Raw genomic sequence first — 21031 nt, forward strand, 5'->3', positions numbered from 1 at the left:
AGCTACAGCGGGCCAAGGAGGCATATAAACTGGCTGTGGACCGGAAGAGGCAAGAAGGCCCTCCAGTGCAGCCAGGGGATCATGTGTGGCTCTCAACTTGCTACCTGCGCCGGCCTGGCCGGTCTCACAAGCTGGATGCGCGGTTCATTGGACCCTACCCCGTCATGGAACAAATAAACCCCGTCGCCTTCAAGCTCCAGTTGCCACCCCACCTCCGCATTCACCCTGTGTTTCATCGCTCCCTCCTTGTTCCGGCTGCACCCCCTGACCCAGCTCTGCCTCCTTCCCCACCGCCGCCACGACCAGTGCTGGTGGATGATGAAGAAGAATATGAGGTGCGACAGATCCTGGACTCCCGGTACCATCGTGGAGGCCTCCAGTACCTTGTGGACTGGGAGGGATACGGCCCGGAAGATTGGTCTTGGGAGCCCGTGGACAATATTCATGCCCCGGACTTGGTGCAACGGTTCCACAATGACCACCCCAACCTCCCAGGCCCCTCGACGGAGGGGGGCCCTGGGGAGGGGATAGTGTCATGGGTACTGGGGACCCTGCAGAAGAAGCTGAGCCTGCAGAAGAAACTGTGCCCCTGCCACCTGCACCAGTGCCCCTGCCTCCTGCTGGAGAAGATCCAAGCCCCCCTGCCTTGCCCTCTCGGGTGGCTCGTGTGCGTGACCGCCTTCGTCAGGACCTCAGGGATCAGAGGAGGGCGGCACGCTCACGAGCAAGACGCACCCTGAGCCCTGAGTTTTGAAAGGATTCTGGCCCTTCTAGGAGTGAGGATGCTTGAGTCTCAGCAGGATCCTGGCTGCCTCTCTGAGCCAGCAATTAGCCCAAATGGGCAACAGACAGCAGAGGGCTATATAGCTGTGGGCTTTGGGAGGAGGCTTTGTGGAAGCAACTAGTCACTTACCTGACGTTCTAGCATCCACTTCGGCTTTTGACTTTGTCTTCTGGACCCCCTGACTTTGGCTTTGACTTCTGGACCCTCTGACTTTGGCTTCTGAACCTCTGACCTGCGATACCTGGACTGTGATTTGGTTTTGGCACCTTGGACCCTCTTTGCTCACTGGCTACAGACCTTGGACTGCCACTGGACTCTGCCTGACCTGGCCCCAGCCCATGACAAAGACCAATAATAAAAATTTCTTCAAATATATTAGAAGCAGGAAACCAGCCAGGGAGGCAGTGGGGCCCTTGGATGCCCAAGAGGTAAAAGGATTACTGAAGGAGGATAGGGAAATGGCTGAGAAGCTGAATGCATTTTTTGCCTCCGTCTTCACTGTGGAAGATGAGAAGTGTTTGCCCGCTCCAGAACCACTAATTTTGGAAGGGGTGTTGAAATATCTGAGCCAGATTGAGGTGACAAGAGAGGAGGTCCTACAACTGATAGATGTATTAAAAACTAATAAGTCACCAGGTCTGGATGGCATACATCCAAGAGTTCTGAAAGAACTCAAAGTTGAACTTGTGGATCTTCTGACAAAAATATGTAATCTTTCATTGATATCTGCCTTCATTCCTGAGGACTGGAAGGTAGCAAATGTCACCCCCATCTTTAAAAAGGGTTCCAGAGGAGATCCGGGTAACTACAGGCCAGTCAGTCTGACTTGAATACTGGGAAAGTTGGTAGAAACCATTATCAAGGACAGAATGAGTAGGCACATTGATGAACACGGGTCATTGAGGAAGACTCAGCATGGGTTCTGTAAGGGAAGATCTTGCCTCACTAACCTGTTACATTTCTTTGAGGGGGTGAACAAACATATGGACAAAGGAGACCCAATAGATGTTGTTTATCTTGACTTCCAGAAAGCTTTTGATAAAGTTCCTCATCAAAGGCTCCTTAGTAAGCTCGAGAGTCATGGAGTAAAAGGACAGGTCCTCTTGTGGATCAAAAACTGGTTAATTAATAGGAAGCAGAGAGTGAGTATAAATGGGCAGTCTTTGCAGTGGAGGACGGTAAGTAATGGGGTGCCTCATGGCTCAGTACTGGGTCCCATGCTCTTTAACTTGTTCATAAATGATTTAGAGTTGGGAGTGAGCAGTGAAGTGGCCAAGTTTGCAGCTGACACTAAATTGTTCAGGGTGGTGAGAACCAGAGAGGATTGTGAAGAACTCCAAAGGGATCTGTTGAGGCTGGGTGAGTGGGCGTCAACGTGGCAGATGAGGTTCAATGTGGCCAAGTGCAAAGTAATGCACATTGGGGCCAAGAATCCCAGCAACAAATACAAGTTGATGGGGTATGGACTGGCAGAGACTGACCAAGAGAGAGATCTTGGGGTTGTGGTAGATAACTCACTGAAAATGTCAAGACAGTGTGCGTTTGCAATAAAAAAGGCCAACGCCATGCTGGGAATTATTAGGAAGGGAATTGAAAACAAATCAGCCAGTATCATAATGCCCCTGTATAAATCGATGGTGCGGTCTCATTTGGAGTACTGTGTGCAATTCTGGTCACCGCACGTCAAAAAGGATATTATAGCACTGGAAAAAGTCCAGAAAAGGGCAACTAGAATGATTAAAGGGTTGGAACACTTTCCCTATGAAGAAAGGTTAAAACGCTTGGGGCTCTTTAGCTTGGAGAAACGTTGACTGCGGGGTGACACGATAGAGGTTTACAAAATAATGCATGGGATGGAGAAGGTAGAGAAAAAGTACTTTTCTCCGTTTCTCACAATATAAGAACTCGTGGGCATTCGATGAAATTGCTGAGTAGTCAGGTTAAAACGGATAAAAAGAAGTACTTCTTTACCCAAAGGGTGATTAACATGTGGAATTCACTGCCACAGGAGGTGGTGGCGGCCACAACACTTTCTTTCTTTCTTTCTTTCTTTCTTTCTTTCTTTCTTTCTTTCTTTCTTTCTTTCTTTCTTTCTTTCTTTCTTTCTTTCTTTCTTTCTTTCTTTCTTTCTTTCTTTCTTTCTTTCTTTCTTTCTTTCTTTCTTTCTTTCTTTCTTTCTTTCCTCCTGCCTCCTCCCTCCCTCCCTCCCTCCCTATTACTAATCTGAATAGATGGGGGGGGGGAGAAGCTTAAAGCTTGCAAAATCTCACTATTCTCCTACCTTTCCTAAACAAAATATTGCAGGAGTTTTAAGCATGTTTGTACATCATTTCCTGTCTCCTGGCTCCACATTCAAGGGGGTGCCATCTTCCACTGGGGATCAAACTCAGGTCGCAAGCAGAGTTTAGGACTGCAGTACTGCAGCTTTACCACTCTGCGCCATGGGGCTCTTAAAGTGTGTGTGTGTGTGTGTGTGTGTATATATATATATATATATAAACACGCACAATAAAAAGGGAAATGCCCTGTCCCTTTAATAGAGGCTTATAATAGAGATTTATATAGAGTCCCTATGATAAATGCTCATTATCTACCTTATGGTGGTGGTGGAAAGTGCCATCAAGTCACAGCTGACTTATGGAGACTCTGTAAGGTTCTCATAGCAGGACACATTCAGAGGTTGCTTCCCATTGCCTTCCTTTGCACAGTGACCCTGGGCTTCTTTGGTGGTCTAACTAACAAGGGTCAGCCCTGCTTAGCTTCCACAATCTGATGAGATTGAGCTAGCTTGAGCCACCAAGGTCAGGCCTACCTCATGCAGGTGTTATCAATAGCCTAGTTCTCCCATCATCATCATCTTTTTTTTTTTTTTAAGAACCCTCTATTCTGATAAAAGCAGAAAGGAGAAAACTTTGGAAAGTTGAAAATATTTATGTTTAGATTGACCTTGTAGACTAAGTAGTAAACTGTGGAACATTGATACTGGCTGGGATCCTACCACTCTGCTCAATGCAATTTGAAGCCTTCCCCTAGTGTCCTGAAAAGCATGGTAGGATACAAGCCATTGGTCTCAATCTGTTTGTTGATGTGGTAATCATAGTAATGATGGACATGATCCAGCCAATGTTCAATATTTTTAAAACACATTGATTATAAAAAGGACTTAAGCAGGTAGTCAGTTCTGTGTCACTGTAATCAATGGGATTTAAAAGTACTTAATTTTGCCTGTATTGTGTCTCTTGTCATTATTATTTTTATATTAAAATAATGGGGGGAGGGATTCCATGTGCCCTTTTCTGTATTTACAAAGTGATTAGTAACTCTTGGAATATCCTGGAAGATGAAAATGTTCTTCCACAGCTTATTGCATCTGTAGTGGCATCACATATAATAAATGCCTTCCACTCCCTACATCAGACAAACAATTCAGTCTCTACACAAATGAATAACACTCATGCTGTGACATAAAATCCTGTTATGTTCTGTGGTATCCAAACACAGAAATCACATTCATACATGTGCAGACTTCTCTATTCACATTTGCTGGAGTAGTTCCATATCTGAGTGTCAAAAGCTCCTTTCTTTACCAGTTCTGGGTCTTACATGAAGGATAGGAGAGCCATAGATCTTCGGCATGGATAGAATGCTGTTACTGGAGTGGAGTGTATTTGCATCTAACCACTTCCAGTTGTGCAGTGGGAAAGCATACGAATAAGTCACTCACAATGTTTATAAGGTCACTCACAATGTATATATTACAGCTACTAGCTCAGCCAGCGATCTAGTGTCACAGATTGCCAGTAGAGTTACAAATGTTTTTTTTTTTTTTGGGGGGGGGGGGGTTAAACAAAGCTGTTGACTCTGGCCTGGCTCAGTAACAAGGCTCAGCAGCCAGTTCCTCACACACAAATGGAGCTCTCAAAATGCCTGTGTATATCTGCCTGCCTGCTTGAATTTGAAGGGTGGGGAGTATAAAAACATGAAAAGCATATTTTTTCTGTGTCACATGTCATAGGTTTTCTATTTCAATAATTTACAGAACTTAGTCCAGTTTTCAAGGAATACAGCATAAACCTATAGCATTGTAAAAAGGCTGAGTGATGGAGAACATATGAACATATGAAGCTGCCTTATACCGAATCAGACCTTTGGTCCATCAAAGTCAGTATTGTCTTCTCAGACTGGCAGCGGCTCTCCAGGGTCTTAAGCTGAGGTTTTTTCACACCTGTTTGCCTGGACCCTTTTTTGGAGATGCCAGGGATTGAACCTGGGACCTTCTGCTTCCCAAGCAGATGCTCTACCACTGAGCCACCGTCCCTCCCATATCTTACCAATACGATAAGGTGTATGTTAAGGCACACACAACAAAGGTTAAGTGTTAAAGGAGCATTTTGTGCATTCTAGCCTGTATGACTAAACCTTCTTTTACACAGGAATGTCAACAATTTAAGATGGTATAAAGTACTTCAGGTTTGCAGCTGTTCTGAACAGCATGCAGTATTAGAACACCAATGGTCAGATACAACTTCCATGGAATTTGATTGATTATGCTCAAAACAGGGAGAAGTTGTTGTTGTGGCATCACTACCTTCATCTTCATTACAGGCTCGAGGTTCTGGAGGTGGCAGGCGAAGGAATGACGTTTCTTCCATGGATGACCATGATAAACCTTACGTTTGTGACAGTAAGTAGTGTCCATATCCTGCACTCTCCAGCTACTTTTTATATGCACTTGGAATACATTTTGCTGCACTAGGAGTTACTTATCAGCTACAACTACCACTTCTTGTTGCTGTTTTTGCATGGGGGCTAGAAATGAAAACCCTCAATAAAAGCTCACATCCCTTGGTACTATTATGACTCATCTTTCTCTCTCTTTCTTTCACTACCTCTTTTGTGGTTTTTTGTGCTTTTGTCTTCTTTGCCACCTTGATTAGTCACTCTCAGTTTCTTTTCTGGTTTTGATGGGGCTGAAGTAGATGTTAAATAGGAGGTGCTTACAGTAACAACATCTCAGCATTTTTTGAAAAAATGGAAAGCAGCTGCAGATTTATGGTTCAAATGAAAGAATGATGTGGGCAAGGAGATGCTGCTGTACTGGTTCACCTCAGCAGAACAAAGTTTGAGTCTAGTGGCACCTCTAAGATCAACATAATTTTATTCAAGATACATGAAAATGTATACCTTGAATATTTTTTTTGTCTTAAAAGTGCCTCTGGACTCAAACTTTGTTCTGCTGCTTCAGAATAACACGGCTACCCACCCTGTTTCCCTCGGACCATTGTTCTTGTCAAAATAGGACCTTAGTTGCTTTTCTACCAAAAAAAGGGGAATGCAGATATCTTCTGCGTGAAGAGAATTGTTGTGATTGGGAAAACGGCAAGAGAGAAAGGGTTAAGCAACCTCCCCCAGGCCCTTCTGCTTAAATATGACAGACTGTAGCTGTTTTGTTTTGAAAACTGTAGAAAATTTATTCACTTCTTCTGTCACATGTAGTTTGGCCTTATTCTTAAAAACAAAGGTATATATAGTTGTTTGGTTCACATCATTTCATGAATTCCTTTCTCTCAAACATATTTTCAGTCTAAGGGCTAAGTCTCATTACTCTTTCTTCACCACTTGACTTGGGCAGAACTGACAACTGATGGGCTGTTACAATGGAGCTATGCCACGCTGCTCAGTTGTACACTTTGGGTTCATTCTGTAACAGAAGAATGTTAGCAAAATAAGGTACACACAAAGGATAATTAATTATTGCTCTTTTGAAGATTTTGGTATTTCTAAATTCTTTCTTCTTCCAAAACTCTTTCTATTGGGGGTAGTATGTTAATGGCTTTTCCCCAAGACTGTGACCTTTGAATACAAGTTAAACATTAAATTGTTAAGCATTGATCAAGACCCAATCTGTCTGGACATAATCAGTATCCAAAGCTGTGTTACAAGAGCAATTATTGAACAAAACAATGTAGAATTCAGGGTTTAGTCTTCAAAGCTATCTCTCTGCAACAAAGTGCAAGGGCACAGCCCTGGGAAACATCAGATAAACCTGTATTATAAGCTAAGGAGGTATATGTTTGTTTGTGTTACAACAGCTTTGTTCCTTATGATTATGTTAATTATTTACACGTTTATTTCCATTATTGGTGTTTGTTTCCACTTGTTTCAGAAGAAACCACTGCAGAGTTCATTACCATTAGCAGTTCCAGAACCTCTAATGTCTCCCTCAGTCAGGGGATTGAGGCATCAGGGCTGGTTCTATAAAAGGGCTAAGCTTCTCAATAGTGTTGGTTGGGCAAGGAATGATTGGTAGAATCATTGAAAGCATCTCAACAGTGAATGATTAAATTGCATTTGTGCCTCCATTTATTTGTGTTTCCTAATGAATGGGCCTGTTTTTGGTTCCAGTGCTCATGTATTTCCAAATGCACATCCCAGTACAAAGTTGTTCCCCAGTACAAGATAGTGCAAGATGTGGTAGGGGCGAGAAGATTGGTTGTACTTGTGCACCTTTCAGAGACAGTGCTGACATTTTCTTTACTGTAATTAGTGAACCAGTGAACCAGTGTGATAAATGACAGACTGAATTTACATTCTCCTTCACTTCTGTGATCACTTCCTCAGTTCAGACTTCTTTGTGTTTTCTGATGACACTGGCTGATTTTTTTGTGATACAGTAATGGGGTCTAGTCAGGCAAAGTTGTCACAGCCCCCAGCTCTTAAAATTTGGCTGCTTTGATATTACAGCAGACGTAGACTGGGCAGCCAAATACTAAATAATACTTGAGATACCTTACATTGGGAACACTGTGGTGCCTAGTAACCCTTTGTTTAATTAAAATTAGTTTAAAAGGTTAAAATTAAAACAAATTAAACCAATTTGGTGTAGTGGGTAGAGTGTCAGACTTGGATCTGGGAGACTTATGTCTAAATACCCATTCTGCCATGGAAGTTTACTAGGTGATGTAGGGCTAGCCTACAATTCTAGCCTAAACTACCTCAATTAGTTGAAGTGAGGATAAAATGGAGGAGAGGAAAACAATGTAAGCCACTTAAGGCCACTCCTCAATTAGGGAGAAAGGTAGGATATAAAGTATATGTAAACAAAGAAATACGTTACTTAGCAAAGCTACAATACAGTTTAGTTAAAAATGATAGAGACCAGATTGAAGTTCGCTCAGAGAAGAACTGTAGGCACCTCAGAAGACTAAGTGAATTAATCTGCATAATTGTGAATAATAACTGAGGTCATGTGTGGAAAGCAAAGCAAAGCAAATTTTATTCTTATATCCCGCCCTCCCCCGCCAAAGGCGGGCTCAGGGCGGCTCACAGACATGGCAAGCATGATTTGGTTAAAATAGATAAACAATAATTTAAATAGTACAATTACATAAGTTAATTAAAGTTTAAAAATATAAAAATAGAAGAATAGAAGATTATAAAATATAAAGTATAAAAATAGATAGAAATAGGTGCTATACTTCTATCGGTCACAGTTTACACATTATCATACATCAGTTCCAATTTCAACATGAGGTGGCTAAAGTTACAATAGTTAATCAGTTTGGTCTGGTCCTGTTTTAAATGCGAGCTGAAAAAGAGAGGTTTTGCAAGCCCTGCGGAACTGGTTCAAGTCCCGCAGGGCTCGCACCATCTCTGGGAGTTGGTTCCACCAACGAGGGGCCATTAGTGAAAAGGCTTGCTCCCGGGTTATCTTCAGTCTGGCCTCTCTTGGCCCAGGGATTTGTAGGAGGTTTTGGGAGCTAGATCTTAGTGCTCTCTGGGGAATATATGGGGAGAGGCGGTCCCGTAGGTAGGCAGGTCCTCGGCCATATAGGGCTTTAAAGGTGATAACCAGCACCTTATAGCGAACACGGTAGACGACCGGCAGCCAATGCAGATCCCGCAGCACAGGCTGCACGTGTTCCCATCTAGGTAGTCCCGCTAGCAGCCTGGCCGCCGCATTCTGCACTACCTGAAGTCTCCATGTTCGACACAAGGGCAGCCCCATGTAGAGGGCATTGCAGTAGTCTAATCTTGAGGTGACCGTTGTGTGGATCACAATTGCTAGGTCGTCGCGTTCCAAGAAGGGAGCCAACTGCCTCGCCCTCTTAAGATGGAAGAAGGCGGATCTTGCGGTGGCAGCTATCTGGGCCTCCATTGATAGCGAGGATTCCAGTAGCACCCCCAAGCTCTTGACCCTGCGCACTGGTATCAGTGGCGCACCGTCAAAAGCTGGCAGAGTGATCTCCCCTCCTGGTCCGTCCCGGCCCACGCAAAGGACCTCAGTCTTTGTTGGATTCAGCTTCAGCCCACTCAGCTTGAGCCAGCCAGCCACGGCTTGTAGCGCCCGGTCCAGATTTATAGGGACATCGCCAGTCCGGCCTTCCATCAATAGATAGAGCTGGGTATCATCAGCGTACTGATGACAACCGAGCCCATACCTCCGCGCAATCTGGGCAAGGGGGCGCATAAAGATATTAAACAATATCGGGGAGAGAACTGCCCCCTGAGGCACCCCACAATGAAGAGGGTGTCTCTGAGATAGCTTCCCCCCAACTGCCACCCTTTGTCCCCGATTTTCAAGGAAGGAGGAGAGCCACTGTAAGGCTAGCCCCCGAATTCCTGCGTCAGCGAGGCGGCGGGTCAGCAGCTGGTGGTCGACGGTGTCGAACACCGCCGACAGGTCGAGCAGCAGCAGTACTGCCGAGCCGCCCAGGTCCAGTTGCTGTCGAAGGTCATCCATGAGGGCGACCAAGACTGTTTCCGTCCCATGGCCCGGGCGAAAGCTGGACTGGCATGGGTCCAAGGTGGAAGCGTCCTCCAGAAAGCCCAGCAGCTGCAACGCCACAGCCCTCTCAATAATTTTGCCCAAGAAGGGCAAATTTGAGACCGGCCGATAATGTGCCAATACGGACGGGTCTGATGTAACTTTTTTCAAAAGAGGGCGGACCACTGCCTCCTTCAGGGATGTTGGAAAAACACCCTCCGAAAGGGATCAATTTATGATGTCCCGTATAGGACATTTCAGTTCCTCCTGGCAGGCCTTAATTAACCAGGAGGGGCAAGGGTCCAGGTCACAAGTTGTGGATCGTGCAGCGCCAAGACCGTTGCGTGGATCACAATTGCTAGGTCATCGCGTTCCAAGAAACAGATGTGAACTCACACTATAACTGGTTTGAATTTCTTCCTAAATGTCAGATCCCTTCTATGGAAAATTATAGTTACTGAAACTTTCATATACATTTCAGAATGTATGTCATGAACACAAGAAGACTAAGCCAACCTGGTGTAGATCAATATATTCTGCAGGAAGTGTTCCAGTGTGGCATACTGGAGCCACTGATTGATGCTTGCCACATATGTCCTTCTTCCATTTATCAAACCATACCTTAATTATTTTTTCAGTTTTGAAAATAATACAGATGTTTGGACCCCATCTGCAGATATTTAAATCCACAGATTGGGGCCACACTGAGACTAGTTTTAAAAAGTTAATTGGAGGTTTAAATTCCCCCAAATAGAAAGCATTGTCTGTGGATGTACAGACAACACACCAAGATTCTGCAGTAGTGGACATTGGGAGCTGCTGTGGACAGCTGCTTTGGGATGCCAGGAACTGCTCTGGATCTGGCCATGGCAGTGGTGGATGCTGGGAACTGCTCCAGACCCAGCTGTGGCATTGATAAATGCCAGAAGCTTAGCAATGGGGCGGGGGGGGGGGGGGGTAAGATGAGATTTCTACAAGAGTCTTATGGACCCTTCACTTGTACTACTTCTATATGTCTTTCCAGGACTTTTTTTTTGGTAGAAAAAGCCTGGCAGGAACCCATTTGCATTTTAGGCCACACTCCCTGATGTCACCATTGTTTCACGCAGGGCTCTTTTTGTAGAAAAAGCCCAGTGAGAACTCATTTGCATATTAGACCACACCTCCTGCCACCAAGCCATCCAGAACTGCGTTCCTGCTAAAAAAAAGAGCCCTGTGTCTTTCCATTTTCTCTGCCTTTGGATAACATAGTTTGTTCAATGCAAGGAAGAAGCGAGGTGGTAGTGATCATAGCTCTTATTAAGTACAGCATAGTATAGGGCTGCACTAAAAGACTGAAGAACTGGGCCAATGGGGCCAACTATATACAACTCAGGGTTCCTGCGCAAGCATGTTATTGGACCATTCAAATCAACAGGGGGGCTGTGATTGGAGCAGGGCAGCAGGAATTTGGATCCTGCTGCCCATTGTTCTCAAGTCCCCAAGCTCAGTCCTTATGGCTTCAATGAGCCAGGCAGGAACACCCATCGTAGTCTTCACTTAGGTCCTCATATACAACATTTCGCATCATGGTTCTTCTGTGACTATTTCAGCCAGCAGGTCAATGAATATTTTCCCTAAAGGACTTCCTTTTCTTGTTGTTGATGTGCCGCACTACTTCCATTTCACTATTTATAGGAAATATTCTGCAAGAAGCCACATTGATTGATACAGTACATCTCTTTAAATCAGTGATGATCAACTGATGTACTGTGGATGGCATTTACTGCTCCTTTAATATTTTTGTAGTTGCTTACTGACAGTTCAACCAAAAGCATTTGTTCCATCAAACTGAGGCTCTGAGTTGTCAAATTAAAAGCAGCATGTAAAATACTGCTTTTAACTTGACAGGAAGACATAGCATGTCATTACATGAGTTATAACAGGAAGTTCTAGCTCAGGGGTGTCAAATGTGCAGCCCATGGACCTGACCTGGCCTCCACAGGGCTTGTATGTGGCCTGGGAACAACTGGCTGTTGATGCTTCCTTCTCTGTCTCTCCACTTCCTTTGTTGCAGCTTGCTTTGCCAGTGGTTGTATTTCTCCTGTTTGATGCAGCCAAGCAAAGAAGCCTCTCGCTCTTTCCCTCTTCTCCCTCCCTCTTCACCGTGGGAGGAGGAGGGAAGAGGAGCCTCAGTCAGTGGAGGAACTTAGCTCTGTAGCTCTGTTGAGCGATTGAAAGAGTCTCAATGAATGTCAATAAATCAGAAGTAAGTTTGCAAGTTGCAGTTTGCAAGTTGCAGATACATACCTGAACAACATACTCAAGATTGCTATAGCACAGACATTGTCTCCAGATTTTGATGCAATAATTTATCAGAGACTGTTAAACAAAACATTGAAAGCGTGCTAATGTTTTAAGCATGTTTTGAGTTAAAAAAATTAATTGTGTTTGTCTGTGCTTTCTATCTCTGCTACCTGACGTTACATTTTATGACACTCATGGCCCGGCCTGACAAGGTCTCATTTATGTCAGATCCGGCCCTCATAACAAATACATTCAACATCCTTGGAGGCATTTGTAATGGTGCTGAGGTTTTTTCTACATTTGAAGCCTTTCCAAACGCCAGCCTGCCCCTCACTATTGTTAATCAGTTCTGCAACCTTGGTGCTGTCACCCCAACAAGTAAACTGTTTGCCACCCTTGTTCTCTGTCAGTTCTCTGTCATCTCTAAAGTTGGGTATAATTTCAAATTGAACAAATAGTTCATTCCCTATTCAGGCTTTTTTAAAAAATGAAAAAAAAATGTTTATTAAAGCCTGGAGGTGACTGGAACTGATAATGGGTTAGATGGATAAACTGAAACTCAGCTGGTGATGTGGCTAATCAAGGATTGAAAGTCAGCCTGTTTTGGATGGGATTGCACTTCCTGTAAAAGAGCAGATTCACATCTTGGAGTAGTTATCAGATCTATATCTTCAGATATCTCAGGTCTCCTTTGTTGTGTGCCATTATTTTTAGCCAGCTTTGGGTGGCTTAGCAGCTGCAGCTTTTCTCTGAGGGGTGAGTTTTGGCAATATTATCTAATGCATCCCAGTTAGATTTACTGTAAAGTGCTCTGCAAGGTCTATGAAGACCATTTATGGAAGGTGCTGGCAGAAAATAATGGAGGAGGCAATTTTGTCTGATTCTCCTGCCTTACTGCAGCCTCTTGTATATGTTGGATTTTGTTCGTAAGGGTTTTCTGATTCTCAGAGGAGATTTTGGTGACAAACAGTAGGCAGTTGGGAGATGGGAAAGATAGGGAAAGGTCCAGCTCCTTTCACAAGTTATCCAGTTTTCCAGATGGATATGGCATTATATATTTATAGTACAGAAAGTGGGATATAATTTTCCTCAAAAATATTGTTTTAGTTTTGACAGTTTTGCATTCCCTGTTATTTTGGTTATAGTGTTCCTGATAGTTTCACTTTCTGCTTTACAATAAATTGTTCTGTGTTCTCATGTCTCTACTTCAGTTGGGTCTCTAATTTTCCATGAGTTCTCTTTATTTACATAAACAATGCCAAAATCTGCTTTGGGGAAACCCTTTGCGTTTAACAGACCTGCTGTGTAATGGATAACTGCTCTTATTCCTCAAAGCAATGAAGTTACCAATAGTTTGGTAATTTCACCTCAGCACAAATCATTGTGCAATTCCAAACAAACCATTTTACCTTTGTCTGGGCTATAGGTTTCTCGGTGGAAAATCAGATAATAACAAAAATTATGGCTTACTATCTCAGAAACTAGTCTCTAACGTAAGAATATTTAATACTAATAAAATGAATAACACTGATCAGCTTTAAGAGGTCATAATTTTCTAGGAATTTTCTCATTTAACATGAGAAATGAAATTGGCTATGACAGCAGTAGGCCTACCTTAACAGAGCAGCATCTACGTTTAAACTGAGGTATCTTGGCGCCAGTCCTCAGAGCGTGATTAGAGATGACACTAGTAGATCCATGACTACATCTTCCCAGCATTTTAAAGGCCAATAGCAGCTATGAGGCCCAGTTAAATTGGGACTACAATTTAGGGAGAATGGGATTCCTGCATAGTTTCACCAACTGAAACCTCCCCTTAGCCGTCTTGGATGGAAAAGTCTGACAGAGAAGATATCTGTCAGTTCACAGTGAATAAAACTTGTGAGGTGAAAATTGGTGGTGGGCAATGTTTTGATTAGGCTCCCGAATGACTGATGTTTGACTTCTAAAAACACCGAGAAGCTTCCATCACGGATTTCCCAGCATCCATTCTAGTTAAGCCCTCCCTATGCATTTTGTATGGATACCATTTGTGCTTTTTATTAAATCGGGGGGAGGGTGGGGGTGAGTGCCTAAGAGAGAGGTTTGGCATATCCTCCTTTAAAATGCTCAGAAACAGGGCCCAATCCTTTCCTGCTTCTGCTTCAGTTTTAAGGAGATAAAATTGAAATAAACTGGATTAAATGTTATACCTGTATGCATATTTCCATATTTGACATGCAGCATTGGTAGTATGCGTTTGGGTATCTTTATCCAAGTACAAAATGTAAATTGTGGGCAAATTAGCTTCCTCTCATTGTGAAATACAAATAATAGTCTAGTTGTCCAGCAAAGAAGGCAGCAGTGAGGATACATTTTAGACCCTTTTATTGTTACTGATCTGTCCTTTTTTCCTGCTGTTTCTTCATATTTCCTCTGCTCACAGTCTGTGGCAAACGCTATAAGAACAGACCAGGTCTGAGCTACCATTATGCTCACACTCACCTTGCCAGTGAGGAGGGGGATGATGCTCAGGAGCAGGAGACACGATCCTCACCTGTCCACAGAAATGAAAATCATAAACGTGAGTAGAATATGTGCTTTTCCTTCTTTTTTCCTCCCCCTTCCCTTTTCTGGAATGCTCTCATCATTCACCCCTTGCATTATCCTTGTATTTCAGCAGTTGCTACAATTACTTTGCTCCTCTGTGAATTATTGGGACTTGAGGTTTTAGTGGAGCTAATCAACTGCAGCTTTCCCAGGTGCTGAGCTCAGCTAGTCAAAAAATTCAGCTCAAGCCTCACATTAACTCTGCAGCAGGTCACTTTCCATCACTGCTCTCATGGGGTGAACATGTTGAGGGAAGATGAGGAAAGGAGGGGAGCCCAGTCTTCCCATTGCCCAGCAGCCTCACAGTGGTTAGCCCAGAGAACAATACACTTTGCTGCTTCCTTTTGCTTTTTCTCTTTCTTTGTGTTATTGTATGAAATTCTCTGTGCATTACCAGCATCCTTCTATACCCTAACCTGACATTTGAAACAATGTCCCTAAATTTCAAGGCAGAGTAATAGCAAATAGGAGACAAGGACCATAAGATCTACTCAGAAAGAGTAGGTCTAATCCTGTTTTCTGCCACAGAAATCATCTGGTTGTTTCAGAAAATAATAGATGTCCTTCCCTTTCAGTTTTTAAAGCACAGATCTGGGAATACTGGTATTGTGTGGAATGAAGATTTTGGAGATATCTGAGTCCTTATCTTTGCTTTAATAAATAGTTCTCCTTTAGACATAAGTTAGAATCATTTTTATAAATCATTGTGCCGGATTTAGGGGTGAAAATGCTATAATAGCTCTTTACTTCTAATTCAGTTTCCTCTGTTTGATCAAGATGATTCAGGAGAGGAAAAGCTTAAGAGTGGGACTTTTCAGACTAGAAAAGAGGTGACTGAGAGGAGGGACATGATAGAGGTTGTTGCTGCTGCTGCTGCTTTCAATTTATAGATCACCCTCCCCTACAGGTAGAGCTTGGGGTGGTAAACAACATTTCAGTAAATTACAATCAGAATCAATAAACAGTTACATTTATATAGAATTCCAGTAGCTATTACAAAATGGCACTTAAAGACCTTGTCCTATCCTTACCTCATAAAGGAGGACAAAAGGATGAAAGAAAAAGAGGAGAGGCCAGGCATGATGGAAACCATTGCTGTCCTCAACCATAGGCCTGATGGAACATCTCTGTCTTACAAGTCTTGTGGAACTGCAGCAGGTCCCACAGGGCATGGATATCATTAGGCAGAGAGTTCCACCAGGCCAGCACCAGGGCCTAAAAGACCCTGGCTCTGGTTAAGGACAATGGAATATCTTTTGGGCCAGGGATCACCAGAAAGTTATTCTCTCCACAGCATAATGATCATCTGGGGGTGTACCAGGACCGGCAGCCACATATTAGTCCCATACATTAGTCCCAGAGCATTTAGAGCCTTAAAGGTTAGTATCAAAACCTTGATCTGTATTTAACCTGTACCCAGTGTATAATTCAAGGGTAGAGAGAATGAACAGCAAGAGCATTTTCTTCCTCTGCCAAAATACTAGAACTTAAGAGCAACCAATGCTGTTGATGGGCTACAGATTCAGGACAAACAAAAGGAAATACTTCTTTCCTCAGTGATTAAAATGTGAAATTTGCTGCCAGATGATGTAGTGATGGCCATAGGTGTAAGTGAATGAATAATGTGGCACTGAGCTGCATCCAACTCATGGCTACCTTCATCTAAGGGATGTTCAAGGCAAGATATATGCAGGGTGACTAAATGTATTCATGGAGGATAGAGTCATCACTGGCTACCAACCATGATGACTAGTTCCATGTACAGAGGCAGTAAACTTCTGAGTACCAGTGCTAGGAGGCAACACTGGGAAAGGTCTTGCAATCTCTATGCCCTGTTGTTGGACCTCCAGAGGCACTGGTTGGACACTGTGTGAGACAGGATGCTGGACTAGATGGACCACTGGTCTGATCCAGCGGGGATCTACTTATGTTCTAGTATTGTACTGCTACACTGAAGTTCTTCATTTTTTTTATCCAGAAGAAATGTGAAAGTAAAAAAAACATTTCCCTTCAAAACAGGATAAATTTACTGGGTCAAGGTTTAACATGTGAAGCATTGGTTGCTAGTGTTAGTGTCTCTAGAGTTAAAGAGCTAAACTAGAAGAATTACATTTGATCATAGAAGAGCCCTTCTAGACTGGACTAGGTGTACTCTCTGCTTTATTAGAAAGGTGAATTCTCATCTTTTTACTTCACTAATGTTTGGCTAAAATATGCTGTAGGGAAGAGGGAGAAAGGTTAAGTTGCTAACATATGTACAAGACCATAGGTACCACCACAAACGGATTTCCCCAACATACTAGAAAACTTGCAGAACTGTTTCTTTCAAGAACCTGCTCCAGGACATTACAGTATATGTGTATATTTAAGGCTGCAAAGGCTGTGCTTTTCATTGCTCCAGGACATTACAGTATATGTGTATATTTAAGGCTGCAAAGGCTGTGCTTTTCATCTGTCTGTAGTACCATAAAATAATAAATAACTGATAATTTGCTGCCCTTTTAATAGTGGTCCAAAATTCACTGCTTGGGGCTGGCTGTTTCACTTAGTGTAGTGGCAACATGATTCCATGTTGATTTCACCCTTTATATTTTGTTGCTTGAAAACCTTACCTTCTTGGAACATCAACAAAAAGCTTTGGTTCTGATTAATTTATCCCCATGAAAGGAAGCAGGATTATAGTCAGTTATCCTCCCCACTCTAATAACATGTCAGATGTCTAAGCATGACACTTTGCTTAAAGACGACTTATACACACACATGCACAGATGTACACAATTCAGTGGTCAGAAGGCTCAAACAATGTGATTAAGATACTACATAAAAATCAGGGAATCAGCTGAACAATTTGCACTTTCGATTTTTCTGATGTAGGCAAGTGGGATATAATGTTTCACTGTCTGGTGGGCTCAGAGGCACAATAGGTGTTCAGGCTAAGCTGGGCTGATGGGTATAACCTTATCCCCCCATCATGCAGAGTATAACCAGTAAAAGGTCTGAGTTGGGAGCTGGATTTTATGCAGTGCATTTCCTATTTGATCTTTTCTTTAATTTGATACCTCCTCTCTTTTCTTGTCTTCAGATATTTGTTTACAGCCTTGAGCCTGGTTCCCAAATCTCCCCTTTTTCACTTGGCAGGATTTAATTTATGCTGCCATCCATCTTCCATGTGAATGCTAATTGTTCCCATAGCTAATACACAGTTGTTAACTGGTTCCTTTGTACACAAAGAAAGCCTCAGGGATGTGGCAGGGAAAGCCAGACCCTTCCACTCCCCTAAGTACAATCGGGCATATAGTGTGAATTAGACTTGACAGGTCTGTGATGCTGCAAGGTCTGGACTTCAAGAATTTTCTCTTCATAGCTATTCGGAAGAGTGGGGGGATGTTAATCCATATAGCTAATCCACAACTGTCCAAATTTGATAGAAAAGGGCCAAATGTACAGCCAATAGTAGGCAGTGATTATTTCCCTAGATGCACAGGACAGAAATGCAAACAGCCCCAATTTACTGAAGACAAACCCAGGCGATGATGATGATTGCAGATTTATACCCTGCCCCTCTCTCTGAATCAGAGACTCAGAGCAGTTTACAATCTCCTAAATCTTCTTTTCCCACAACAGACACCCTGTGAGGTGGGTGGGGCTGAGAGGGCTCTCACAGCAGCTGCCCTTTCAAGGACAACTCCTGCAATAGCTCTGGCTAACCCATTGCCATTCCAGCAGTTGTAAGTGGAGGAGCAGAGAATCAAACCCGGTTCTCCCAGATAAGAGTCTGCATACTTAACCACTACAACGAACTGGCTCTCCAATTGAGGCTGTGTGGTGGGAGCTAGGGAATGTGACAAACAGATTGCTGCTACAATTTGGAGTTCTTGCTTGTTCCATTGCCTCCTCTTTATCACTGTTTCAAGCATGTCCTCACAGCAGTATCTCTGTCAATAATAGTCCTTCACTGGTTCTGAATTGGTCAGACCCTATATTGATTTGTTACCATGTGCCATTCAAGAGCCAACAGCCTTTCTTGATCTTTCTGTCCCTGTTCTTCATCTGTCATTCTCAAGTGAACGTAGTTGAGCAAGAAATGTATTTCCAAGTGACTACTGCAAAACAAAAATAGTACTATGTAATGTACTGATGCATCATTAGTGCTGATGCAGACCTTCCAGCAGGTATGCATCAGTAGTCTAAGTAGTCAGTTGTGCCATCTCCATTGACATACAGCAATATGTACAGAAACAGAGTTATAGGGTTGGATTGAAAATACTGCATCTATAAATGTAATGGTGCCACCCTAAATTGATTTACACCCTTCAAAGCCCCATTGACTTTAATGGGCTTAGGAGGGTGTAACTTTGCTAAGGTTGGCTCTGTAACGCACTTTGTCTGGAACAAAGTATAGTTCATGATTTCCACTAGTTCTTCCCTGCAGCTGGAGTACTCTGCACCAATTCTCAATTATTCCCAAGGGTCTGACCTCAGGAGAGGTATTCCATAATAATAATATCCAAACCAAATGTTTTTCCCACTTCAGTCTGCTGACAAGCCTTTCTCTTCCTCAGTATTTGAGGGAAGGGTACATCCCAATGATCTTCCTACAGGGATAATAATATATGAGAGTTCTACTTCTGACATTCACCTATTATTCTATTTTATGTCTGCTCTGATTTTATGTGTATATTGCTTTGATCTGCTGGAAAGCATGAAATATAAGCACATTGAATAAATAAATATTATATCCCTTTAGTGCAGCTGCTGGAAGGAAGAAGATAGGTAGTTTCTTGCTGCAGGATTGGGGAGGGAGACTTTCTTTTTCTGCAGTTTCTTTGGGAAATGGAAGCCTTAGTTTTGAGCCCCCAGTCCAAGACTGGTTCATTGTTTGCTTTTCAGCAACATGCATTCATTAATTTATTTAAATATCTGCCTTTCTTCAGACCATCTCACGACTCAAGTTGGATAACAACAATATCAAATAGCCTTGGTTCTGATTAACTTACTCCCTGCGTAGGGAAGGAGACGGGAAGAAGAGATTGTATTTATACCCCACCCTTCACTACCCAAAGGAGTCTCAGGGCAGCTTACAATCGCCTTTCCCTTCCCCTCCCCTCAACGGACACCTTGTAGGTGGGGCTGAGAGAGCTCTCCCAGAACTGCTCTTGAGCAGAACAGCCTTGAGAGAACTTGTGGCTGGCCCAAGGTCACATCAGCAGGTATATGTGGAGGAGAGGAGAATCAAACCCAGTTCTCCCAGTCCACACACTTAACCAAACTGGCTCTCCAGGATTATGCCCAATTGTCCTCCCCATTCTAATAATCTGTCAATGTACACTTGAACTATTTTAAAAAGTAGTTTAAAAGCACCTTATGCCACACTAGCAGGATAATTACCTCTGTGTCCTTGCCCAGGCTGCCCCTAAACTCTAAATGAACGCATATGCCTTCACTTCCGTAACAAGTTGATTAAGAAAAATGAATTTCATTCTGGGATTGGATAAAGTATTTGTTTTAAAAATCAATCACACATCTTTACCTTTTGCCACTAGCTGAATCAGAGCCATGACTCTAGAAGCAATATGCCATTAATGATTCAAGTCTTGAACAGCTGACTTCGTGCAACCTTATACAAGAATAAAAACTTTCACAATAACATTGCAAGAAACAAATCTTCCCATTTCTTTCAGTAGACTTCTGCACTTTGAGGACTGGAAGTGTCACCTTATTTTTGCCACATACTATATTGCACTTTTCATAAACATTCAGAGCAAGGGATCATAAAATGGAATGGTCTGATGTGCAATTGTGAGAAATTGGTACTGCATCGTCTTAGCACCTCTAACAATGCCAACTGCTTTCTGATTACAGATGTACTTGCTATAGCAATGCTCAATGTTAATACTACTTTATTAACTGCATTACTACATACTACAGTCCTGAGTATTCATCCAGGTTTAGCAATGTGTGGAATTTGACTCATAAAACCCCGGCACTGAACAAACATAGCGGATCAGCAGCTTGTGCTGATATATGGTGGATCCAATGATAGTATACAGAAAACTAGTTCTGGGAGCAAGGCAGACACATATTTCACATTGGAAACTGTCAAATAATAAAGCCTTAGCAAGGGTTCTGATATGCCTGAAGTTTATGGTTGTCCTGAAGGTCTGTCACACTAATAAGAGTGCAGGTGACAGCAGCTTTGGTTCTCCTCTGTCCTGCTGTATCAGAAGATTCAAAGGTCCATGCAACTCCACTGGAAAACTATTCTGTAGATTGCTTGCTTCACAGTTAATTCAGGCCAGGGCAGAATTTGTAACATGGAACCACTTCTTCTCATGTCAGGCTGGTTTTTGAAGCATAATTTAATATTCGGACTCCAGAGATTTTTTTTTTTTTTAAAATCATTTATCCCACTGGGTTTCCAAGCTGTTCCTTGTTTCCCATGCAAAGCCTCCTTTGAAACATTTTTTATTTTCATCCAAGCAGGAGTCCATGGATGAATAAATAAGTAAATGTAGCTTCTCAGTTGGAGGGGAGCTATTTGTTCCTTGAACCAAGCAGCAGCTACTGGAATGTTATGCCAAGGCCCTTTCTTTCTGTTTCAGAAG

At 42.8% G+C, this 21031-nt stretch overlaps 1 protein-coding gene across 4 annotated transcripts in view; it reads left to right on the top strand.

Moving 5' to 3' along the window:
* Window positions 1-21031, top strand: part of DPF3 (double PHD fingers 3) — a 328225-nt gene that overhangs the window by 234878 nt on the left and 72316 nt on the right. For all 4 annotated transcript variants that reach the window (XM_060261375.1, XM_060261377.1, XM_060261374.1 and 1 more), the window contains exons 6-7: window positions 5390-5468; window positions 14263-14400. In XM_060261375.1, coding sequence (XP_060117358.1) covers window positions 5390-5468; window positions 14263-14400 — 217 coding nt within the window. The remainder of the gene's footprint in view (window positions 1-5389; window positions 5469-14262; window positions 14401-21031) is intronic.

This window comes from Heteronotia binoei, chromosome 21 (assembly GCF_032191835.1).
Source record: "Heteronotia binoei isolate CCM8104 ecotype False Entrance Well chromosome 21, APGP_CSIRO_Hbin_v1, whole genome shotgun sequence".
Taxonomy (NCBI): Eukaryota; Metazoa; Chordata; class Lepidosauria; order Squamata; family Gekkonidae; genus Heteronotia; species Heteronotia binoei.